The sequence below is a fragment of the Loa loa genome (genome assembly GCF_000183805.2).
Source record: "Loa loa unplaced genomic scaffold supercont3.30, whole genome shotgun sequence".
Classification (NCBI taxonomy): domain Eukaryota; kingdom Metazoa; phylum Nematoda; class Chromadorea; order Rhabditida; family Onchocercidae; genus Loa; species Loa loa.
Genome location: NW_018108210.1, coordinates 75,826 through 101,012, shown reverse-complemented (window position 1 = coordinate 101,012; position 25,187 = coordinate 75,826). Strand labels below are relative to the sequence as shown.

The following is a 25,187-nucleotide window of genomic DNA, read 5'->3' as shown; positions in this document are numbered from 1 at the left end:
CCGATAATTGATCCCTCCAGAAATTAGAGGTCAAAATAAAGAAGAACGACATACCGATCAAGCAGAACATGAAAATGAAAAGAACGTAAGGGAATGAGTTAATAAAACCTCGTTCGTCAATGATGACTAGGAGCAAAAGGAACGAAGAGGTCAATGCTTCCTCAGCTTTAAAAGCAAACAAGATGTGGTTCTTTATCCTAAGCTCATTGTGCATGGTATTTTCTGGACTAGTTATGGCAGAAAAAATATCAACTGTTCGATGCAAGTCTTGCATGTTTTCTCCCACATGGAAAATTATGCTTGAAAAAAAAAAAGCCTATAACAAATCGAATATATACCAAAATTTCACTCCAATTTGTTAAAACTGATCATATCCAAAACACGAAATAAATTGTATGATTTAGCAACAAAGCAGCACGAATCAAATCGATTCAAGTCACATTATTTCGCCATCGGGAATCTCGCGGATAAACGTGAAGTTACGCAAGAAGGAAAAATATAAAGAATCATAAGTGAATGTGTAGTGATGTACTAACTAGCATGTATTATGTTGGATCGTGACTAAGATTAAAAAACATACAGTATGAGTAGGACAGATGCTATCACTTCATAGAACTGTATACGTGCTCCTTATTTAGCAATGTACCCAAGGAGCCCTATACTACTAATGGGCGCTAACAGAGGGCTTTATCCGCATGAAAGGCGTTCTTGTAATCGAAAGACCAATCCTTGAAGGATGTTTACATAAACTCTGCATCTATTAGGAAGATAATCTTCCTTTCCGTTATTCTTTGATGTCTTTGAAATTATCTTGCAGCAATGTTAAAGAAGTTAGCTTTATACGTTAATTTGTATTTTGTAATTCTTAATGGTTGTGCGATGAATATTGTTTCTTTTATCCAATGATTTAATTACTCAAGCTTGAGGTAGGAATAAAGGCGGAATTTTGCTACTCTGTGTTACGTTGTGCAACTTTTCAGGAATACAAGAAATCTTCCATTATACCCCCCCCCCCCTCCTCGAAATCTATTATGAAATATCCCACATAGATTCCACACTAATGCAATAATAATAGCAGCATCCAGAACAATCTCGACCAATTCTTAACTGCTGACTTAATTAAGGCAGATAACTACTGCTTCAACTTGATCCCAAACATCGATTTTCTTCAATCCCTTCCCTTTAATTCGATCTTTTCTAAACCAGTTTTACATCAGACGAAATTGTATTGAGATTTCAAAAGATTTGGAATTTCTCATTCTTTTGTTTAATACCGGCAAGAGTGAACTAATTGTAAAATCCTCATCTTTTACACATTTGGAATACAAGAACGAGAAAGGATCACGAAAGAGATATTCGTACTTCATCAAACATCCAAATAAAAATTTTCATTTGATAGAACTGCCAGTTAGATAAAAAAAAAGAAAAAACCAAGACGGTTTTAAATTTTCAAAGCCATTTCCGAAGCTAATTATCTACTAAATATATCCAAATAATGACAAGAAATAAAACACATTTCTGCAAGTTTCTTGTGTCCACTCCAAAGACTGGCATAAAAGAATTTCATTTAGGACAAAAATTAGTAAATTTAAGCATTTGTAATAAAAAGACATTTGAGCATCTAAGGAAAGCATAAACTTACAATAGACACATGCAGTGACTAAAGCGGAAAGTTTAAATCTAATGTACGTGATATCCCGTATTTGTGACGGCTCATGTAACTGCGAATTGTTTGGTTTTCAGAAACTTTCGATATTAGTCAAGGTGTTTCTAAACGAAATTATACAGTTACTTTCTGAATCCCCCGAGAGCTTTGGCATATTAATTACTCCCTCATTTTTACGGTGGAATGAAAACAGTGATGAATAATTTCGTCTGAATGTGGAAAATATGAGAGGAATTGGTTTTCAAAGCAGCGCCTGCTTCACAAAGGTTTCACTTTTGAATAATCAATTTTCAACACATGGAAACTAGGTATAAAATAATTTCAAAGGAATTAGAAAAGATTTCTAATTAACAAATGATATTAAACAAGAAAACCACAGAGAAACTCACTTCGCAATCACTTCAAAAAATAATCATTTACAGCATGACAAACTGAGGAAACTATCAACGATCTGTAAAAGCTTCGAGCTGATTTCATTTTAGAAATCAGATCAATGCAAAGTGAGCAATTGTGCATAGAAGCAATTAAGGAAATTAATAAAAAGTATCATAGTAAGCTGGGGAATTTAAACTTCAATTTTCTATTTTAACACTTCCAAATTCTTGACACATAATGTGAATTCAAGCAACAAATGGATAAATTCTATGAAAACACGGAAAATTTTGATTGTGAAAAACATATCATCTTCCTTTTCGGTAAAATAAAACTATGGAAGTGGCGCTTCTGAAGAGATCAATATCGATCACTACAACTAAGAAACTGTAAGGTAATAAGCTTCGAAAAATCTTTCCTGATTATAAGGAAAGTATTTGAAGTAAATCGATTTGTCATGGAATTTCAAATACAAACTTATCTAATTAGACCCATGTTGTGATACTTATTTTAAAATTGCAGCTATAACGAGTTAACTGATATCACCACCAGCTAAAAATGAAAAGTCACAAATTCTTTCGAGTTGCAAAGAAGATTTCTGATTTACCATCCTGTTCATCTTTTCTATAATCTTCTTCGAGCATCATCCGATCATACTCCAATTCGTCCCGAAAATAGTCAATGGTTTTAATTAAGCCATCATGCATCGAAATTATAGGCTTCCACTTCAGTTTTTCATTAGCTCGTGAGATATCAGGTTTGCGCTGTTGTGGATCATCCTGCTGTTCAGGTTCATGAACAATACTCGAATTACTGCCTATTAAACCGCGGATCAATTCTGCAAATTCAATAATTGTTCTTTCTTCCGGATTTCCAATATTAACTGGATCTGTGCAGTTACTTCCCATCAATTTGATTAATCCTGTCACTAAATCGTCCACATATTGGAACGAACGAGTTTGTTTGCCGTCACCAAAGATGGTCATCGGATGATTACGTAAAGCCTGCAGGATGAAATTACTCACAACACGACCATCGTTCATATGCATTCGAGGTCCGAAGGTATTGAATATCCGCGCAATTCGGATGTCCACTTTCTCCTGGACATGATAGGCAACCATCAAAGCCTCAGCGACCCGTTTTCCTTCATCGTAGCATGAACGTGGTCCTACTGTATTTACATGCCCCCAGTAATTTTCTGGCTGTGGATGCACCTCCGGATTACCATAAATTTCAGATGTTGAGGCTAATAATATACGTGCTTTCAATCTTCTAGCTAAGCCTAGCATATTTATGGTACCAATGGTGTTTGTTTTGATGGTTTTAACAGGGTTATACATGTAATGAGCTGGCGATGCGGGAGAGGCAAGATGATATATTTCATCTACTTCGGTAAGATATGAATTAACCACATCGTGGTGGACAAGCTCAAAGTTAGGATGTCCAATCCAGTGTTCCACATTCCGTTTTCGACCGGTGAAGTAATTATCAAGTGCGATGACCTCATGTCCCTCAAGCATCAGACGATCTACTAAATGAGAGCCAACAAAACCTGCACCACCAGTGATTAAAATCCGTTTCCGGTTTGCTTCGTTTTGGTATTTTACACTGATATATCTTCCCTCATTCAACTTTTGTAGCGTCTTAACCGAATGCCAATTCTTTTTCAGAAGAGTAAACTCCCTCTGCAGAGAGTGCATTTGTTTTTCAAACTTCTCCAAGGTCGAATTATCTCGAAATGACCTCCGATTCGTCTCATCTACTGGAAAAGTTTTCCAGGCATGGAAGTTAGCAACCGATTGAGGTCGAAACAAATTCCATATGTTAGATGGGAAATGGCGGTTATTGTAGACGAATAGGATAAGCAGCAGTGAACAACACAGAAGCGCTAATTTTTGAAAACGCCAGCAAAATAATGACAAGCTGAAACCCATAGAGGGAAGGATTTCAGGATGGCCAGGCTGAATTAACTGTCACCAAAGGAGATGGAGCAAGAGAGAGACACCTCCACTTAACCCTGACTAAACACCAGCCGCTTCTGACCTTACACTACAACGAAAGAAAAGAAGAATGTGAAGACAAAGAGGAATAGAGGAGAATGGGTGAATGTAAAAATAGTATGAAAAGGAATGAGAGCAGTAGCAAGCCAGTAGGCAAACAAATGCTTTCTGAGATAAAGTGTAGAGGTCAGGGTGTAGAGGTCATAAATTGTTATGGCAAATACCAGCGGACAGGTCTATCGTCTGCACTGACTCGGTGACAGAGGAGAAGACATCTTCCCTCTTACCTTTATAGTCAGTCGTAGGGTGATGTTATGTTGCTGTCCATTGATGCGGGACTGAATGAATGACGGGAGCGGTGATTTTTTAGTTATCAGAATTCCTGTAAGGAACGGAAGAGGATGAAAGCTTATCTCGCTTTCTTAAAATGCAACACTTCCTCCTACAAAGCACGGAGCACCAACACTTGAGAATGGAATTTGACCATACAACGATATCCCTATAAATTCCTTCCCCTCTCCTTAATCCCACAATGCAAATTATCCGTCTCCACTTTCCCGCATTTCGGGAAGACTAAAGCTTTGCTGATTTTTTGTGCTTACATGCTCCTTTATACTTGTTGACTAGCATTGAATTGATAAAACTTGAAATTCTAATCGCATTTTTGAGTCTCATCTTATCGAGGCTGTAACGTAAAGGCTTAGCACATTAATCAGGCATTCATACGTAAAGTTAGTCTGTCGATTTAAGCATAAGTATTTATTGTTAATTCTTCGTTCCTTGTAAGATAATCTCATTAATGGCTACTTAAGGTGTGTATTTTGTTTAATGACCTTCCTTGATATGACATTCATATTGGCCTTTTCAATAAAATGAATCGACACTTCAATAAAATGAAGTTCATGCCAGAAATGTTGTTGAACGAATGATATCGACAATGAATTCTGTGTTATACAACAGTACTGTATGTATCCTTAGGACGGAATGGTCATTTTTCGACATTTGTTCTTAAAAAAAAACTACTCCCTTTAATGCAAGAGATGATCTGACATCCAAATCATCTCTTGCATTAAAGGGAGTAGTTTGACTGAGGACTAAAAGCGTCGAAAACAGAAGTTTTAAGATAAGGCGATAGTGTATTTTTAAGTTCAGAATTGATATAGTTCAAATGTTTTTGCTAGATTTTTGTCGTAATTTTAAAACATACTTTGCTTTTGTTTCCAAGTATTTCTCTTGTCAATCAAATTTTTGGTAGTGTTTATATTGTTTTAATAACTTTAGTGAAAAAAGCTATCACGACTACGGTGTCGGAAAACCGAGAAATTTTACAATATGTTAAAGCGAGCAAAGTATTTGTTGTTTGGAAATCTCCTAGAGTGATGAGTTGGTTATATACTTTTCATAAAATTCTTGCCTGAGGATTAATCTCGTATACTAATAAATTACTTATACGCAGCCGTCGGCATATGGTAAAGATCTTGTATCTGATATGCCACTTTGTTTATGTAATTAACACCCACTATATAAGTTCCTATAGAAGTGATAGGAACTTATATAGCGGGTGTTAATGACAAAGTGGTTCCTTTACTCAGTTGGATATCAATTCGATATCTGCAACCTCCCGCACTTCATTCTTGAAGCAAGCTTGAGTTTTGTGACAGTCGCATTAGCTCTTGGTCGATTTCGTTCTTGTATATGGTTAAGGTGATAACCGCTTCTTTTCATGAATTAGCGCGAAGATTCCTTTGTCTCCCTTTGTGGTTCCGCCGTATTTTTGCTCTTCCTTTCTTTTTGTTGTCGTTATAGCCCTTTGGATATATTCGAATCATTTGTCATTTGCAGATTCCAGCGTATTATTACATATTTCAACTCGCAGAATTTTTTCTTCGATGAATCATTTTCTTCGTAAAATTCGTGTCATTTTTCCGCTACTAAACTTTGTCCCGGCAGTTTCATATTCATCGCTTTTGCTTCATAGAGAAGATTCTCTAATCTTTCTTTTGCAGGTTGGATACTTGCTATTATACTAGCGGCTATCATACCTCACCTAAAAAAAAAGAGAAAATTGAGCGATAAGAGGGTTGAGGTGAGTTGCATATTTGTTTGATCAGCTTCTGGTTTCTACATTTCATTCAGATGGCCAATAGAGAAATAAAATCACTGAGATGAAGGCAAGTTTACGTGAATCCCTTTGGTGACAACACAATAGCAATCCGGTACAATAAAATTAATAGTAAGGTTTATTATTATACCGGCAAAATAATAATACGAGAATATGTAGAAAGGGTTGTAGTACTAAACTTGTCTAAGAAGGATGCAAAAATAAGGCACCAAAATAAATCTGCTTCAAGAGTGAACTTACGGATGTCGAATTGATATCCAACTGAGTAAAAGAATCACTTTGATAGAGAGGATAAACTCTTACACAGAAGGTGTGAATTACATAAACGAAGCGGGATATAAGATGCATACAAGATCTTTACAATATTCCAACAGCTGTGTATAAGTAATTTACATACGAGATTAATCCTGAGGCAAGGATTTTATAAAAAGTAGATAACTGATTCATTACTTTAGGAAATTTTCTAAACAACAAATACTTTGCTTGCTTCAACATATTGGGAAATTTCTCGGTCATCCGACAAACAACGCCGTTTTATTTCTAACCAGAGCAACATTTTTTAACTGTTAGAAACGGTCTTAATTTTGCAGCTACAAATATCTGACTTATTTAGTAGTTATTTCTCCCACGGTACTGATATCAATAAAAAATTCGCGATTGATATATTTCAGTTTCATCCTGAAGAATGTCGGTCACTGTTCGTGATGACGAATTACCAATAGGCACTACAAGAAAAGAAGGGACTGACCGACATGGGTCACACAGCCGAAGATAGAAATCTCTTTTGTATGACTGAAGAGGTCCTCCATATCTATTTGTTCGAAAAACGGGTATGAAAGGAGCTCGTCGAAAGAAAATTTCAATCTTAGGTGTACCATGCAAAAGTGATAAACTTTCGAATGAAACGAAAGAAAAGTGAACTGGCTACCTTACTTAACTTACTAAGGTAGGCAATCCAAGCTTCTGGTCATCATTACCTTAAAAAGTTACCTTCGTTTCGGCACCTAAATTAGCAGTTACATCTATCCTGATTGGTAAAATTAATCTATACTGGTCGTCCTGGCTTCCGGAACACGGAACAGTCCCCTTATCAGGAATCTCCTTCTCGAAAGGAAGTACTCCTAGTTGTCCATAGTTTTTGTTAATGAATGCATTCGTTGCAAAAACTGATTGGAAATAATTTCAGAGTCTAATGCATTGATACTCTGCACACGATCAGATTCCTACAATTAGGATTGATTTTTCTTACTTTCTGATTATCGAGCTTTACTTGAACGAACATTCACTATCTAGCTGATACTCAAGATCTCATGGCTTTTACCGGGTCTAATGAATTTTTTATGTCGTGCTGAAATCATTACTGTAATTTCACGATTGTGGACATTTTTTGTGCTGAAACATTCATTTCATATTTCTGTACCGAAGGCCTATTTTCTAATGTCATTATGCTTGGCGTAACGTCTAAAACATTCATACATTAGTAGCACTACGTCCTCCCCAAAATGGGACACATATTTACGCATTACTCCATCACCCTCTTGGTTTTTTGGGTTAAAGAACTCAGTTTGTTTCAATGAATGGTGTACGTTCTATTTAGTCTTAATCTTTAACACAAAATTGGAAGCGTGTGATTGAGAAAAACGAAAATCGTTCACGTCGGTTTTGGGTAATTCTATGACCCACAATTTGTTTTGATATGAATTTGATTAAACATTATGGAAATTGGCGCTCCAAATAAAGCAGTCTGTGGGACATGTGAAACATTGTAAAATACAGAGGTATTTTTACCAAAATTTATGGAAAATTTTTTTATGGAATTTCTTTATGGATACTCCCAGAGTATTTCGGTAATAGATTTGCTTCGTCACGAAAGTCCTCGACCCCGCTCATCTGTAAAAAATGTAGTCAAAACAAGTGTAGAAAGAAAACTGTTCATATACTCAGTTGTGAAAAACAGGTAATAGAATAATTATAATTTCCGGAAAGTGGTGGGCCGGAAGTACATACTGATTCGAACTGCAGTAGTTTGGGAAGAAAAAAATGAAGAAGTGTGTAACATTCATTTCTCCAAATATGCCATTTTTTGATAGCTTGAAGTTCAAAATTGTCTAGGCCGGATTTGTGGGTAATGTTCAGTTGGAATAAGCGACGGGTAAAAGCTGCACCTCATACTGGAGAGACAGGAATTCAGATCCGTTCTCTGTCTACTTATGCTTACCACAGTAATTCATGCGGTCAGTTCTCCTCTACTAATTTGCCTTTCAGCAACTTTTTGTGCATTGCTTGTCCATACCGCTGTTCGCGTGGGTGGGGGGTGAATGTCCGAAGTACGTGGGCGGGGCATCTGTGCGCTAGTTGTATGCGTATGTATGTATGTGCGCCAGAAGGGATGGAGAGGAGATGTAGAGAGGAATAGGACGTGAGGGTTGTGTAGGTGGGGAAGAGTGATCGATAGTGGCAGGGCGAGCTGGCAATGGTCTTGTCTGCAAAGAGTTGTGTGGATGACATGTGGACGTTGTGGCTCCCATTGCCAACTATATCCATTATTGATTTCTCCGGAGCCACCTCCGGTATGTCTTGGAGGATGGAGTGGAGCGCGTCGTATACACACCTCCACCTCTCCTGAAGTCGCCGGATGACACCTCGACAATTTACCCCTACCAGTCCTGTAATTGCATCACGTGTGCTTTTCTTCCGGTGATAATCCATCCTCCTGGGAGGTATCGATCGATTGTCATTGCTTGACGGTGATGTATGGTTGTGATAATTCCAGTGATTATGATTTATTAGGCTTTATTATCAACTTATACTCGAATTCTGTCAACCTGCTTCCTTCCATCCTTTACCGACAAGTCTTCCTCTCTCATTTTCGCACTGTCGTACCCGTCCTGGCCAAGGCTCTCCATGACGGTAATAACATCTCACATTAATACATCCTTTCCAATTTATCGCATGCATGTAAGTACATTGAGCATTCTATTTTGTGGTGCTTAAAAACCGCTCCGTCATCTCCTGTTAGCGCCTCTATCACAGTGCAAGGACTGACCTTATGCTAGATACTGCTTGACCGAGGCACCTCATGACCAGGATAGTTCTCTTTCAACACTTCTCTCGCCATGTTTCCTTATCGTCCCCATCCCGCTGCATTAAGATGTCGATTTGGATTTATTAGGGTATACGTGGGAATTCTAGTTTAACATATTTAATTCAATGTTTGAAGTGACTTCCAGCTTGTCACCACTTGATGCTGAATATTACCTATGAAGGTAGATCGTTGTTCTTTTAATATAGCAAATCAGCGAGCTAACTACAGCTAATGTGAATTTGTTGTATGTCTGAAGGCTGCATGAGAGCATTTGGGACTCAGTTAATGGATGAGTGGAAATGTGGTAAGATTGTATGGGATGGGAATAAGCTCATGGGCAGCGCTGTAAGTTGAGCATAAAGCTGAGATCACCTTTAAGATTTATGGTTAAGAAAGTAACTTGTCAGATCGGAGACAGTTTCGAAGGACTTTAGGGCTTAACTTTTTACATTTAATAAGTATTCAATGAGTAAGGACTTGGATTCCCTAAACTGAAAACAAAAATAAATTGGATGAAAAAGTCCACAGTTTGTCCCACTTACCCAAACAGTCCTAAAATGTCGCTACACCCTGTTGCAACGCATTTGCATATTTATTCACTATTTAAAACTACCTTTCTGTAAAATTTCACTAGCGATACATGTTGCACCTTCGAAGCAATTGGTGCTTTTTCCCACTCAGATTCGCCGAATGCTTTTGCCAGTGACCACTGAAGTGGATAAATTATTTAGCTTACCATTTTCGCGACACTAAAATTACTGTTGTTTCTAGCTTCCATAACGTCATGGATGGCGTCGATATTTCGAGTAGTTCGGAAAGTGGCGATGAAAATACACTCAAAGCAAAGAGCAATCCCAATGGTACTTAGCCTTCTGTTAAATCGCGTTATTCTACTTGTTTAATTGTTTAAAGGATATTTAAGGAACGAGTTTAAAAGGGTGCAAAGTCTTGATAGATATTTTGAGTCTTAAGTTTCTCTTTTCATCTATGGATGGAACAATATCATGCTCTTTATAAAGATTCATATGCAGGAAGAGAATTGTGGAGTAGTGGCAGTAATCTTGCTATGGAATCCGATATTGATGCTGAATTGGATTATGATGAAGAAAATGGAGATAACGAGGAAATGGAACGGGTTGAGGAGCAATCTGAAGTATTTTTCGATGTATTTTATCTATTCAGGATTCGCTAGTTGATATGAATGTTCATTTTTTGGAGCATTGAAAAGCTGCTCCGCTCCTTATTTTCATATGAATTATATTTTCAGGTTTCAGTGGTTAGAAACGGCGTGTCGGATGATACTGATAGAAATGAATATGACGGAGAGTTTGTAAAGCAAATTGCTGTCAGTGTTGGAGTTCACCATATTGGAAACAGAACTGATGAAGTCGCAGTTAACACAGGAAAAAAAGTGGAGGGTGAACTAAGTGAGGAAGGGGAAATCGATGACTTGGAAGAAGGCGAATTGAAATCTGATGAAGATAGTATTACGGGTTCTATAAATTCAAATGAAAAGTCGACTCGTAGGTCGGTAAGTTTTGCATTATTTTTTATGCATTATCCTTCAGCCTCAAAACCGTTTTGCATTTCTGCAATGGAATTCAGCGTCTTACATTTGATACTGTTAATTTCAAACCGACCTCCGAAGTGGTCAAAGAAGGTTTGGACCGCTGAAACTAATCGTTTGCGCAAAATTTTCGAGGTGAAATAAGATAATGCTAAAGTGAAAGCGATCATTGACGGGCATTGTTGTGACAGATACTATTACTGTCTTGAAAATGTTCATTTCTACAAGCTTCTTTTTCATTTCTACTGTATTTTTGATTACACATAGACAGTGATCTTATTTGCAGTTTGAATTAAATTTGAATAAAGTTTTCAGGTGGACCGGAATCGTGGAAAACTTTTGGAACATTCACCGCATCGTTCGTGGCGCGACGATCCAGCATCGGTTGGCATTTGCAAATTTTATCTTCGTGGGACATGTACATGGGGACCAGACTGTAAATACCTGCATATGAAAGAGGTACCAAAGAGTGTAAAATAATAAAGAAGTGTACCTTTCGTTTTAGTATATTTGTGCCAATGAGATACTGGAAACGAAATGCCGTAGAAAGCTTGACATACTGACAAAGTAATTCATATCTGAGCCTAAATATGACTTAGTTTTAAATTCGTAGAAGTGGGGAATTTTCCTTAGCACTCAACAAAAATATCTAATTATTTGGTTGCTTAGGTTATCACGCAAATGAATATACTATTCTTTTATAAATAAATACAATTATCGAATTTAGCCACGACTTGATGGTTCGGTACCAGTACAAAGCTCATCAAATGAAAGTACTCACTCACAGCGCTCGAATATTAACAAAGCAAGAAGAAGCAGAAGCAGAGAATGCAAACGTATGTTTTGCATTAGACTTTAGTTTATCATGTAAGTCATAAATGTTTTGTTCAGTGTCAGACGGGATTTTAGACTAAGGTTACTCAGCAAAAAGTATATATCGCTTCAATTATTTAGCTAGTTGAAATGAGCGGATATGGATTCTTGGATTTTTGTCATTTCAGTTGGCATCAGTGCATTTACCGTCTACCCGTCTAGTTCAACATCGAACGAAAATGAGGGGTCAAACGGTGACGAAACAGCGTGGGAGAAAGGATTACGTCAGGCGCGTGAAGTAGGTTATCATTTTTTGGTTTATATTTTATTTATTTGCTTTTTTCAAAAGACTCAAAATATGATCTGGTTAAAATATATATTATCCAGTTAATGATAAAAGCATCAAAAAAACGAGAAGAAGAACCTGATTTTGATCGGAAGCGATTGGTACTTGCACCTAGTGGAGATATGGATCGACCACGAACAACGGATGAAGAATCAGACGATTCTCGTGGACATCGTAAAATGTATAGTTGCTGTTTGTTGAGAATGAAATCTGAACTTTTTGTTTGTTTTTGAATATTTTTTCCACATATTATAAGTTTCGTATCGTACGATAATGCTCTGAAATAGAGAGGCAGTAATGTTTTACTATTTATATCGTAGTAAGACGGGAACGTTTTGTATGGTTTCATATATATTGAAAAAATGTAATATATTGAATATGTAATATATTGAAAAAATCATTTAATTAAAACATTCATTTGTTGTAGTTTTATTGTATGAGTTGTTTTAAAGTCACCGAACATCGCGATCGCCATTATATCGAGGCATTGTAAGAGGATCAAATGGTTTCATGTTACATACACATGTTGACATTCCTTGTCCGAAGCTTAGGAAATACGATAACCTGGTCAAACCTGACAATATTAATGGTAAGGAGTGCTAAAACATACATACGTTTTTTTTTTTACTGATTCCTGATTATATTAGATGTTTTATTCCAAACACACGTTTTAATTAATATGTTGCTTATTATAACTCGGTATTATCTGTTTCCCAGCTTTCCTTCCTACTTTATGTTATCCTTTCCTTATTATTCTTCACCTTTTTCAGAAAGTCATCATTTTGAGCTAGAACGTCGTGGTGTATGTGAAAGGAAGGAATTAGTAAAGCCTCGAAAAATTCCATCTTTGATAGACACTATGCTCGAGGGCAGGCGTTTCGAATTTTCAAAAAGTATATTTTGCTCTGGTTTTTTGTTTTTTTCGAAGCTTATATTGTCCATCCTATACAGTTATAATTGGAAACAAGTGTCATTTTCACAAGTATCATTTTTATTTAGGATATGACTATGGACGCGATGAATCTTCTCGGTTGCCTCCTAAAGGTTGGTATTTGCATTATTTTTGTTTCTCTAGATTGCAAAAACTGCAATCAGTAAAGCATAAATGTTTAGATCTTGGACCACAAGTTCTGTACCCGAATGGAAGGCCAACTTCTCGACGTCACGGACCTCCTCCGAGACGTGAAGTGTAAGTCTATACTTTTGGATTAATATCACTGTATTTAATTGTATAGAGCTAACAATAACATTACTGCTTATATGTTGCACGTCATCTCATCTGTTTCTTTCAGATCGCCGAATGGGCATTATCGCATATCACGGCGCGGTTCTCCATTTCGTAGCCCTCGTTCGCCACTTTCTCGAACACCACGAGATTCCCGGTCACCTAGTCTACGTCGCTCTCTTTCGCCTCAAGAAAAAAGGCACGGTTCATCGCTATTAGTAGATAAACGAGAAGCTAATAGAAAACGAAATAGCATATGTGCTGTGGGTGGTCTTCTTTCAGGTTAGATTTTTTGCTAGAAATAATTCTTCGATTTGTATGATTGTCATTTTGAATTCAGTTCCATGCATGAAATTGTACAGACCTTGTAAATTTGTTTGGAAGTGTTCGATATGGCACAGTTGCAATGAATTTGAAAAGAACACAGTTAAAAAATGGAAAGTGAATAAACTCGTAATGTGATTTGAATTCAGCTGAAAATACTCTCAGATTCCAGCTGGTGATCAGATTCATGATCCATGGGAAAGATCACACAAAAAAGGACGAAGCAAGGATAGAGAATTGATATCCTTAACACTTGGAGCAGAACTCCAAAAAACTCGCCGAATAAGTGATAACAAGAAGCAGATATGTCGTCAAGACACTGTTAGCTCAGCAAGCAGTGTTTCAAGAAGGTTTTTTGAAACTTTATGTTAAAATTTACGTGGAAAACAAAATTTCATTTTTTTGTTTTCATTATAAAATATAGATATATGAAGTGATATGTTTCTGGCGTTTTTTCGAATACTTTTCATTTTAAAATTTGTCTAAAATCTTTGCATGTTACCAAAGCGAGTTCTTTTGAGCTTATCTTTTTAATTTTAGAAGTGCAAGTGCAGGCTCATCAGTAACTTCTCGTTCTCGATCACATTCACGAGCATCCTCAGGAAGCCGTCATCAGTCGACGTTCCGTTTCTCGTTGGTATCTGCTGTTGCTTCCAGAAATCTAATTGACGATGATGGATCGTTAAGAGCAACAGACCTTTCGTCTTTTCGTATCCCAAAGAAGAAGAGGTTTTATTCTAACTTTCATAATTTAATTTCAGTTTTGTACTGATTATGAAAGGTGTGTGCAGTAGTGTTGCGATTAATTTTGTAATTATATTAAATGCAATGAAGTTGGAGTGGAACTGAAAATTGATTATAAATGAACATGTATTAATTTGAAGTGACTGATGTAACTAAGTTTACTCTTTTGCAGATCCTCTCCGGTACAGTCAGTGCATCGCTCTAATACAGTCGCTCTTCGTAGCTGTGTGCGTTCATTCGAGCGGACGAGCAATCAAAACAAACGGTATTCATCTTCTAACCCGCTCAAAAGGTTAAATTTTGAGGTTAAAAGTAAAAATGAAAAAAGAACGGGAATAGTTAACTAGGTATAACAAATGTACAAGTTTCGAAGTGGGAGAAAAGCGAATGACGCAAAGCGTATGATGGGAAAATGGATTTCTTACTACTATCTTCATTATATAATGGAAAATGCATTGTGGTGCTATTGGCGAAGTTTGTCTTGAATGATTCAATTTGAAGATTGAAATTTTAACAAGAAATGGTTAACTAACACTAAGCTTAGGTTTCCTTTCCGTTCAGTCGTGATTCTTGAAAGACTTTTCCAAATGATTTCTTGCCCATTTTATTCTTCATCCTACTAATTACAATTTTCCTCATTCTATGTCTTTTCTTCTTAATCTCTCACTTTATGAAATCAAATTTGAAAACATTGATCAAATTAGGAAGTCCCTCAGAATTCTCATTTTTACTTTTAACCTTTTTCTCGGGATGGCTCGTTGTTAATTAACTTGTTATTTGCTGCTTATTATCCAGCAGTAAGTTCAGACCCTCTTTATCTCCATCATTTCGCCCTGGAATTGCGCAGCGAGGGATAAAAAGAGTGAAAGGAGTTACTGGTCGTACCGATAAAGCTCATAAACGCAATGTTTTGCTCGCAAGAAAAGATGATATGTCAAGTGATGAAAGTTCATCGAGCACTTCTGGGTTAGTCCGTATCAGTGGCTAAATAGTGTTCAGCATCTTTCATTCTTAAATTTGAAGATTTTGATACGTGTATACCAGAAGTGTTACAAATACCATAAATTTCTGTTTTATAATTTGCGAATAGCAAATCATATTTTTTATTAATTGTTCAATTAAATGGGTCCGTCGTGATCAGAAAAACACTACTGAAAAACAGCGATCTTGGAATTATCGAAGATGAGTAATTATAACTACAGCGAAAGCATGATTTAGGCTGCAGCTCTTTGCTGAACAAGTTATATGTCTCAAAAAAGTGGTTAAATTAAAAACCGTTCTAGTATTTGTTGGTGAATCATTTGAGTAGTTTTTCTTCAATATGGATTGTAAACAATTGTATCAAAGCTTATGGTGGTAATTGAAGGAGCTCAAGTAGCAGTAGTGATGATGCAGAGCCTGCCGCGTATCGCCTCAAAAAAAAGTTGATGACGGTTTGCCTACCGAAGGAATACCGTTATCCCCGGAGGTTGCAGCAGAAGATGTTTCGAGCGATGAAGATGAGGTGAAACATTAGCTTGCTTGTTCCTATTTATAGAACATGTGTTAGAGGATTAATCCGCTATAATGAAAAGCAATGTCAAGATGAGGAAGAAGAATCACTTTGATATTTAACAAATATCTAACATGTAATTCCTTCTTTTAACGAAATTTCTGTTTGGGCTTTGAAAGTGTTACTTCAGAATGCCTCCGACACTTCTGTACGCGAACCGATTGCGCAACAGTCAAAGAAAATTTCATCGATTGAAAATTCACGACCAACTTCGAAAAAAGCAATCGCAGAGTATAATGAGTCAAGGATTGATGGTGTGTTATGATTTCCCATGTTTTATATAGAGAATTTAGAAATTATAAATGATACCGTTATTCATAATTCTTTTTTCCTTTTTTCCATTTTCTGTTTATTTGAGATGACGATTACATGGATAATGAAGCAGAAAAAGAGGAGCGGCGTGCTGAGTTGTTACGTCAGTTGAAATGTGTTGAAGAAGCAATAGCTCGTAAACGTAGTCGGCCAGTTATTTGAAGTCATATAAACTATGATATTTCGTATCTAGTCTTTTCAAGTATTTTTGTGAAGTTTTTTGTTTCATATCTTTTTATCGTTATTTATACTATAATTTATTTACAAGCATTTGTTTGTGTTCATAGGAACAGTGTTTTAATTTATCATCAGTTTTTGGTTTTGAACCACCTTACTTAAGGTATCTAGCATAGCTTTTCGATATCAAACTTCATATTAACCGTTTTTTCTGCTGAGTTTGACCTTACTTTATATCTTACTTTATTTATCAGGGAAAGTTCAAAATTTTTGAGATTAGTACATGCATTTGTAAAAGTTAGAAACAAAATTTCCTGATAAACTTGGGGAGCATTTAATCTCGTTTTTCTCATTGATTTTTGTAATGAAGTTCAAAAATAGTTTTAATGTTTATCTGCTATACACCAGCTTTCAGTTACATCTGGGAATTTTTGAATCTTCGGAGTTCTTCTGTTTGAAGACAGGTTATAAAAAATGTGATATCTGGTAGCGGTTCTCTCAGAAGTTGTGCATTTGTTCTTGATGACTTTTTTTTTAAACTATGCCGATTTTTTTTTAGAATATTTGATGTTAAAAAGAGTGGTAATTGTTAGTTGGTATTTATTATTTTACATTGGTTCCTATTTATATTTCCAGTCAGCTTCATTGTTTTTCTGCAATAAAACAGAAAATAAAATTTAATTGAAAATTTCTCGTCGGCTGTTATACCCCGTCTTCAATGTATTTAGTGCACTAAGTAGCGTTTGGTTCACTTGTGAAATCAAGTTGCTTGGTCGTTGGATCACTGCTACTTCGTATTTGCTCATTCTTACGTGATTTATGGGGTGATCATATCATTTGGTCAAAGATAAAATTTTTAAGATGTTCTAAAAATAATCGAGGTAGGTCAAATTTTCATTGGAACATTCTACTTAATGTTCTTTGTCGTTAAGTGGATATATGGCTCTTACAAGTGTCTTTGGGGTTTGAAGTTTTTATATTTCGAAAGTGTTTCAAAAATTGTATATTCGATTCTAGATGCGTTGTTAAGTCTATCTGTGGATCTGTTTTATGCTGCGCTGGTATTTCAGATATAATTTGGTTATTGGCTTCCAAATTCGGGAAATGAATGCTAAAGCTTCTACTTCATTTGAACAAGTGAATCCGCATAAAATTTTCATTTTGGAAAGACGAATTAAGAAGGAAATCAAGATTCATCGGCAACCCATGGAGAATTTTATGAGAAGAGTTCTCAAGAGCGATATGAAGAACTTGAAGTATTTCCTTAAATTCTTTGTATTTCTTAATTGCAGTCAAGGAGCTCTTCGTAAATCTGATGTAATTTTTAAGGAAGATGCATGTAAATAGGATCTTTTCTGGACAGTTTAATTTTGGGTCGCGTTCGGCCGACTCGCTAGAAAGAATAGTTTGGTCTTGGGTCGCGTTCGGCTGATTCGCTGGAAAGAATAGTTTGGTCTTGCAACACTTACATTGTTCATAATTTTTAGATGGTGCAGCCGTCACAAAAACTGGAATTATAACAGCAATGCCGAAAACTGTGATTTGAGCTTTATAATAACATTGAAATGTAAATTCAATTGATTCACTTTCAGGTATTCGCAATTCGAACCACTCTATGAATTGTGGTGTGACTATTTTAGTTCCCTAGTTGATGGATCCGATGGTCAGTGGGATGCTCGAGTATTGAAAGCCGATTATCATGGATGTCTGCTTATGGTTGCTGAAGCTACTAATCCAGCGCAGGTATTTTTGTCGTTATCACGAAAATTCGAGTATCTTTATGTGAAATTAAAAGAATTATTTGCGACATTCGTATCTTCAAATAATGGAACAGCAAGAAATTTTTACTAATACATTCTAGGCTGGCATTTGTGGCATTGTAACTCGTGAAACTAGGCAAACCTTCATGCTGATCACAAAAGAAAATCGCTTGCTAAGTTCGTTTCAAACTTGTCTGTTTTTACAAAATTTCATTTTTTCTTTTCCGTATTTCATTTCCGTCCCTTCTGTTTCGAAATTTTCTCCTCTTCAATTTTTTGCTTAATTATTATGTTTTAAGCTATTCCAAAGCAAGATACCGTATTTCATTTTGCACTGGAAGGCAAAATATATATTTTATTCGGGAACGCTTTCAGGTCAGTTTTTACAAGCTTTGTCGGCGTTGATTATACTCAAATGCTTGTGTTTCATTTGTAGACATGTTTCTGAAATTTCTTTACCTTGGAAAAATATCTTCATTGAAGAATTACTGCGACAAAACTGTTTTTTTTTTTTTAGATTTCAACCATCACTACGAGCAAAAAAAATATTGAGGAGTCGTTCTTCAATTCCATTCTTTCTGAAATAGTATTTAGTATTATTTCTTTTTCATGTTGGATGAATAGCATAAATAAACTGCTGTTCATGCTTCCGAAAACATTTTTTGGTTTCACCGCGAAGCATAGTTTTGTTGCTCATTCGCCCTTCCTAATATTTCACTGATGTTAGGTTGCGCTTCTGTTTCTCAGAGTCCAAAGAAGGACAAGGATTTGAGGCTTTGCGGATTTATAACGATTACTTCAATGCACTCTGTTAAATGATGGAACTCTGGACTACGAATGCAATTTCCTAACTATAGCAAGGTGCGCAGTATTAGACAGAAGGAAGTGTATCGTTCAGGGTCTATTATCGAAAATAAAATTTTTTAAAAATGCTACGGATTTTGAAGATTCAACTGAACTGGATTTATCCATCATCAATATACTGTTCATCCAGGCCCATGTTGTCTTAAATTGGCTTATAGTTTCATTCCTATTAGCATCTTCATTAGTTAGTATCAAATCAAAATTTAGTCTCTGCTTTGAGATTAACGAATTCGAATGATCATATCATCCGTGGAATTTTTGTCCAAAACTTGACAATCATTTTCAAGACGCATTCGTAATATCAATTCTTGCTTGTTCTTTATTATTGAAACAAAAACAGATTAAATGATGGGAATATATGAATGGATGACAGTCTGCAAAAGATGCAGTCATTTTTCAGCAATTCTTTTTTTAAACACAGTTTGCCAATTAAGTGAATTAAGTGATTCCGGTTGTCAGCCAATGTTTTAAAGAACTTGAATGAAGGGGAAAAGTGTCATTATTTATAGAACGAACTGTAGAACGACTTATATTGTGTAGAGCAATAAATTTTTGCCACAGTTGATGGGGTGTGTTAACGGACCGGAACAGTATGATCTAAGAGTATCTGCCGAATTTCCCGAAATACTTCCCTCATCTTCACAATTCCAAGCATTTTTAAAATATCTCAAATGCTTGTAGAAAGAAAATATGGGATAAATCACTATGACTTTCGAAATTTTTGAAGTGCGAAGTTATTTCCCAGCGTTTGCAATTCAAATCTGAACAAAATGATTTTGTATTAGGCATGTTTTTCTGTGTCTTTTGTTTGAACTTCCTCGTATTCATCCTTCCACTTTGATACAATGAAGTATCTGTCGATTATTCCATGAAGTGTCCCGTAATCTGCCACCGATGTCCACTTCACTGGGTAAACAGTGGAGTTCATTTGAAGATGAAACTGAAACCAGTGACATCACCATCCACTCCACGTCTTCAACAGACTGACAGCCTTCCTTACCTGCTGCTTAGTCATCTGCATTGTACAAACATCATCACCCAAATTGCATCAGTTGCACCAGACTGTATGTATACGTATGTATATGTGTGTCTGTGTATGTATGTATGTACGTATATGTGTGCATGCGTGTGTATATACATATATATATATATATCGAGTGGTATCTCCACAGTGAAGGTTGCTATTGACAAAAATGATTTCCTAAATGTTTGTTTGTAAGGGCGACAATGGGATGCGATGACGAATACAATCAACTCTCATTTCATTTCCATCCAAACTGTGCCGTTGAGATGATGTATTGTGTGTATTCGCTTGATCATCCCGAATCTCTAAAATTTGACTCCGATTTTCAATAAGTTCAGTTTCTATTGAATATTTGCACTTCATACTTAACTGTTTAACGTCTCATGCAGTGGTTTGGTGCGCTTTATTTGCTCCACAGAAATAAAGTCTCTCTCTCCCCTTCTCTCTTTCTCTCTCTCTTAGTTGATATTATTATTACAGTAATATTGCTGGATAGTGCTGCTTGACCATTTAGTGACAGTATTTCCATACAGAATATGGCATAAGCGGCATATCTTCGGAGAGAATCTCATGCTGCCGTCAATTCCGCATAGACCACTTCGTTTGAGTCATATTTTGGTAGGTTGTCAATAAGTGGGAGCTAGGCTTCTATAGTCCAGTTTTGGTCTAAATATCCAGAATCATTGCTCAACATATCAGTCGAGCCTTGGTGGTATCCATGATTGGGCTTATAATTGTTAATCGCTATAGTTATTGTCATTACTCTCTTAAAGGTATACTGTAACACTGAGAGAAAATTCTGAGCATTGTGACAAATTCGAGAAAGTGCAAATAGAAAGAGACAGAAAAGTGTCATAACTCACTACATGCAACCGTCCCTTTCAGTATTTTATGCCTGGTGAAATAACTCAAAGACTGACCTTTAACCTCTAGTCGAAGTAAAAGATGTGATTTATATTTTTGATTGTATTTTAACATTGATTTCTCTCACCTCCAAATAGTGCAATTTTTCCAGTGGTTTTGCTGAAAACGAGTTACGAGGCAGCAGTATATCCTCTTTTTCGCTCTCATCCACTAATAGCATTAATAGGTTTTTTTTTTTTTTTTTTTGAGATTTATAATCGACGAGCTTCAAAAATATATCCTGTCTTAGCTAGCCCAGCTAGCCTTAAATTTGGCCATCCGTTTTCCTAGTTCTCATAGTTTGATCAAACCAATTGAGTTTCCCGAAAATTCCACTCAGATTCTTGATCATAATGCGGTATTAACATTATGAATAATCGATAGTTTCAATTCATTGAGCAAGAAATTGTAGGGCAATACTTAATGCAACCGAGTAAATTAAGCTGATTGTTCAAACAATGTGGATCATGACATCGCTATCAAGTCCGTAAATTACGTTTGTTAAATGATCAAATAGTGCTTACCGCATTAACGGTTACATTGTTTTCACGAAGACGGAAAAAAGTATTATAAAAAAAGTTGTCGTCCGATGCTATCCTTAAGATGAACTGGCAGACTTTTAATTTGACAAATAAGAGGACGAAATCGTATATACATAACTTTTTTTTCCTGTTTTACATTTCTGTCCTATTCCCCTTTGTTTTGTACTAATTTGTCACTTTTCATCTTCCTCAGCAGCAGTTAATCACATTGAGCTTTCTTCATCTCATTTAGAATTATGCTAAACACCTTTATAAGCAGTTAAGTTGGCCTATTCCTCCATTCATCACTTCCGCTGTGCATAATGTGAACGTTTGCCGCCATTACTGGCTGCTGTACACCCTCCGGAATCACTCTTTGGTCGATGCTGGAGGTCACATTCATTTCTGAATTTTAAACTATTCAAATAACTGACAGTTAGGTTAATGAATTATGGGTAAGATGAAGTAAGCCCAGTAGAAATTCTAGATACATATCCCATGAAGCGGTAATTATAGTATATGCATGCTTTATTAAATGCAACTTGAACAATATAAAATTATATTTGATCGGAATGTTTTATGCATATCCAATGCTTTCCCAACACATTTGCCCACTTCTAGGTCTGAAATAGCATCGAATTTGGGGACACGTTAACAATACCTGAGGCGTTAACAATACCTGAGATTTTTCAAATATCAAATTGGTTAGGATATTGTGAGTTTTTTGAAAAAATTAAAATTATCGCTTTTGATAGCTTGCACTTACATGCAACATATTAAGCAGTAATTGAAACATTTTTAAGAATTTTTTTCGTAAAATGTTGTTGTATACACAGCAGTCATCCATTTGTCCTGGTCCATTTTTGTTAATTTGGAAATTAATTTTTTTTTATGTTTTAATTTTTCTCAGCAATTCGAGCAACGTTTATCATATAAAAATGAAACGAACAACTGGTGCTAAATGTTGTTTTGTATGACTTTCTCCATTGTTTCTTCTTTGAAAAAGGAATAAGTAATTTTTAATTTCAGAACATTTCGTTGAAAAAGAATTGTTATGGCTAAGAATGTACTATATGGAAAATAAAATCCTATTGAGCGGTGAAAAGTTGTACTATTGAACAGTGAAAAATTTAAATAACGGTATAATTCTTTGCGTTGCCGCTCAGTGATCTTCTCGGACACAACTAGATACCTGCCATTTGTGGCGGATCCATCAGTTATTTAATATTTAAAATTAAATTTCGTTAATAGTTACCTATTGGAATGGTAATCTTCCCGGATCTTATATTTAAAAATTTGTTCTGAAACTGTAACTGAATATTAGCGCCGTACATAGTCACGAGGCAATGTTGGTTCCGATCCCAAAACGTTGTGAGTGGAGCTTTTCTTTGGATATTTTACAAATTTTTGAGAATTGATCAAATATTGAAATCGGAAAAAGAGCTAGAAGAAACAATCAGAGATTATCGCTTTGCAATGTTTACCGTTGATTGGAGATGATCACATACTTCCGTGAGCTCATTTTTTTGGTCTTGTCCACAGTTTGCAGCAGCGATCAACAGCTACTCAATTTTGTTCGTACTGAACGGGCCGCTGTCTATGTTAGTTTATCATGATAACATGAAAATGAAAATGGTAAATGTTTTGAAGGTGCGGCTGCTACGGCGACAAAATGACCTCCTTATGAGATCTGAAGTGTTAATTCCTTCTAAACTTCTAAAAGTCCACTTATAGACCGGAAATTAATCATCGGTTGCTTGCTTATTAGTTTTAATTACTAAAGAATGGTGGTCTCTAGGTGTGCCTAACTAAAAATTAACTAAAATAATTCGTTGAGTTCAAATAGCACAAATAATCTCCATGTCCATCTAAAATAAACTTCAGTTTTTCTTAAAAAGACATTTACATTTTATTAAACCGGGCTTTCGTAGAAATGATTTCATAGATATGGATGACTTCAGGAAAGAAATATTTTGGTTAACTGAAGGCTTCGTATTTTGATCAAAGTGTTTCCATCATGCTTCTGTTATGAAATCTGCAGAGCATTTGCAAAGTTTCGAGGAGGATCATCCAACTTGAAGATTAATAATCATTTGAGGGTCGGACCTGCATTGTCTGAGCAATTATTATCTGGACAGGGAATTAACTTGGGGTGTTAAATATGATAAAACTGGAATGGGAAAAGCGGAAGTGAAAAGTCCTCTGCTTAGGACATGACAATCCGAAACCTTCATAGTTTAGGGGATAATAACTTTCCGAATTTATCATCATGCTGATGGACACACTGAGAATCCTTAACAGAATGACTTTTGATGTGTTATTAATAAGCATCTGTAGTGAGAAGAGGGGAGGAGAGGGGGAGGGAGGGAGGGAGGAAGGAGCTTAGGAAAAGTGTACAGGCAACCGAAAGTGCTTCAATTTCCTACGGATGAGAAAATGCCGGAAAATGCTAGAATGCATATTATTATCGCCACGAGATTCAATGTGTAATCATTTCAGCAAAGCCATTCAGTTCCACCACAATCATTTCTATTTGTCAATGGATCAGCACCGATGCCAAAGGAAGCAGTTCGACCCTTTGAAAGGTCACTTCGAGATGGCACAACGACAATAAACGTAGCTGTTGCCCTATGGTATTGTTTAAAACTTAAAAATGAGCCCCGTTGTTTTATCCCTTTCATCTGTTTACAAATCTATGCTATAATCATATATACCTTATCCTCAACCTTTTGCTCTTTCTATAATTATTTAATCCTTTTTCACTTCTTTTGTAAAGCATAGTTTCTCAAACTTTGGAAAGGACTATTTGCAATTAACCATTTAAAGATGTTTTTCGTCTCCCGCAAAAAGTTAATTAGTAACCGTCATCATTCAACATTCACGAAGTTTAAGAGATTTCATTTTCAGGATTCCAGGAGATGGTGCTGCTGCTATTTGGGGACGTGTTTGGGAAGAAAATGGCGGAATGAAAGCCCTATTTATTTTTGACAATACGGTCAAAGTTCTAAGTCGGGGTTTTCGATTACTGATTTACAGTGGCTCACCGGACGTTAATGGATTCAAGTAAGTGCATTCTCTGCTTAATTTTTATAATAGTTTAAATATTTCAAAGCATGCAGGTTCGTCCTGCAAAAATAAGCTGATTCGTTTAATTTTTGACCTTAAAAATACAAAATTTCCCAGGAATCTGAAGAAATTCCAGGTTTACCTGGATGCGGGTCAAAGATGTTGATCATGGTACCATACTATTTTCTGGAACAAATATGCATACACCAGCGGTATTTTCGGAAGATAGCCAATACGAGTTTCTTGGTGATGCGGACTGGCAGAAAAGAAGGATGGAATTTGTGAAATATGGTTCTGATGAACCGCATACAGTAGGAAATTATGGCGGAAAACGATATTTTGATGATGATGTATATGTGCTCACCAAGCAACGATGTAATTGTCAATGTTAGTTTCTGATTTTAGGAATGAATTACCGGTAGATTGTCTAGTTGAAAATGTTCTGGTTATTATAACTGTGATAGTTTGATAGTTCGTTGCAGTACAAGAGCTTCCGAATATTTGAATCTTTTCGCTGTGATCGAAGTGAAACATGAATAATAATAAATGAACCTTTGTACTTCATTGTGATATTCGGCGGTGGTGCTATCGTATCTGTTAATATCATTAAAAGTAAATTGTTATTTCTCTTAAAATTACCTCAACCAACAACTTCATCCTAGTTATTTTGTTCCATCTCTCTTTCGTTATTATATTTATGTAGTCTTTTCCTCCATTCCAGTGGCTTTTTTTTTTTTTTTNTTT

At 36.0% G+C, this 25,187-nt stretch overlaps 6 protein-coding genes across 7 annotated transcripts; 4 read left to right on the top strand and 2 right to left on the bottom strand.

The window, feature by feature from the left end:
- Positions 1-2,604: 2,604 nt before the first annotated feature.
- Positions 2,605-3,738, bottom strand: LOAG_00123 (UDP-glucuronic acid decarboxylase; the record flags this gene model as incomplete). Its single annotated transcript, XM_003135663.2, has 1 exon — positions 2,605-3,738. One exon carries the CDS (start codon positions 3,736-3,738, stop codon positions 2,605-2,607), a length of 1,134 nt encoding a protein of 377 aa, XP_003135711.2.
- Positions 3,739-5,955: 2,217 nt separating this feature from the next.
- On the bottom strand, positions 5,956-6,078 carry LOAG_00122 (hypothetical protein; the record flags this gene model as incomplete). Its single annotated transcript, XM_003135662.1, has 1 exon — positions 5,956-6,078. The coding sequence occupies one exon, from the start codon at positions 6,076-6,078 to the stop codon at positions 5,956-5,958; it is 123 nt and encodes a 40-aa protein (XP_003135710.1).
- A 2,210-nt stretch (positions 6,079-8,288) lies between these two features.
- Positions 8,289-8,799, top strand: LOAG_00121 (hypothetical protein; the record flags this gene model as incomplete). The annotated part of the gene is made up of 2 exons (XM_003135661.1): positions 8,289-8,527; positions 8,595-8,799. The coding sequence occupies 2 exons, from the start codon at positions 8,289-8,291 to the stop codon at positions 8,797-8,799; spliced, it is 444 nt and encodes a 147-aa protein (XP_003135709.1).
- A 1,211-nt stretch (positions 8,800-10,010) lies between these two features.
- On the top strand, positions 10,011-16,561 carry LOAG_00120 (the record flags this gene model as incomplete). 2 transcript variants are annotated; one of them, XM_020445348.1, is made up of 19 exons in its annotated part: positions 10,030-10,105; positions 10,277-10,398; positions 10,513-10,776; positions 11,128-11,271; positions 11,540-11,648; positions 11,814-11,923; positions 12,013-12,152; positions 12,424-12,560; positions 12,742-12,864; positions 12,971-13,015; positions 13,085-13,160; positions 13,264-13,478; positions 13,693-13,870; positions 14,061-14,249; positions 14,437-14,556; positions 15,072-15,230; positions 15,631-15,768; positions 15,947-16,070; positions 16,175-16,240. In XM_020445348.1, the coding sequence occupies 19 exons, from the start codon at positions 10,030-10,032 to the stop codon at positions 16,238-16,240; spliced, it is 2,535 nt and encodes an 844-aa protein (XP_020304178.1). The 2 variants fall into 2 exon arrangements, with proteins under 2 accessions (XP_020306843.1, XP_020304178.1); XM_020445349.1 differs by lacking the exon at positions 15,072-15,230 and having other exon boundaries at positions 10,011-10,105; positions 16,175-16,561.
- Positions 16,562-17,288: 727 nt separating this feature from the next.
- LOAG_00119 (ribonuclease P protein subunit p29) lies at positions 17,289-18,765 on the top strand. Its single transcript, XM_020445347.1, has 5 exons — positions 17,289-17,561; positions 17,898-18,048; positions 18,167-18,242; positions 18,365-18,440; positions 18,583-18,765. Exons 1-5 carry the CDS (start codon positions 17,356-17,358, stop codon positions 18,650-18,652), a joined length of 579 nt encoding a protein of 192 aa, XP_020304177.1. The 5' UTR covers positions 17,289-17,355; the 3' UTR covers positions 18,653-18,765.
- A 3,624-nt stretch (positions 18,766-22,389) lies between these two features.
- On the top strand, positions 22,390-25,187 carry LOAG_00118 (hypothetical protein). Its single transcript, XM_020445346.1, has 5 exons — positions 22,390-22,517; positions 22,790-22,978; positions 23,877-24,010; positions 24,285-24,440; positions 24,580-25,187. Exons 2-5 carry the CDS (start codon positions 22,874-22,876, stop codon positions 24,833-24,835), a joined length of 651 nt encoding a protein of 216 aa, XP_020304176.1. The 5' UTR covers positions 22,390-22,517; positions 22,790-22,873; the 3' UTR covers positions 24,836-25,187.

What these genes read in the sequence shown, in the direction of transcription:
- LOAG_00119 (XM_020445347.1), top strand. Translation starts at nt 17,356, where the DNA reads ATGCTGCGCTGGTATTTCAGATATAATTTGGTTATTGGCTTCCAAATT. An exon ending in AAGCTACTAATCCAGCGCAG is followed by an intron (nt 18,049 to 18,166) that starts GTATTTTTGTCG and finishes AATACATTCTAG; the next exon opens with GCTGGCATTTGTGGCATTGT. An exon ending in TTATTCGGGAACGCTTTCAG is followed by an intron (nt 18,441 to 18,582) that starts GTCAGTTTTTAC and finishes TTTTTTTTTTAG; the next exon opens with ATTTCAACCATCACTACGAG.
- LOAG_00118 (XM_020445346.1), top strand. Translation starts at nt 22,874, where the DNA reads ATGATCACATACTTCCGTGAGCTCATTTTTTTGGTCTTGTCCACAGTT. An exon ending in CTGAACGGGCCGCTGTCTAT is followed by an intron (nt 22,979 to 23,876) that starts GTTAGTTTATCA and finishes TAATCATTTCAG; the next exon opens with CAAAGCCATTCAGTTCCACC. An exon ending in AACGTAGCTGTTGCCCTATG is followed by an intron (nt 24,011 to 24,284) that starts GTATTGTTTAAA and finishes TTTCATTTTCAG; the next exon opens with GATTCCAGGAGATGGTGCTG.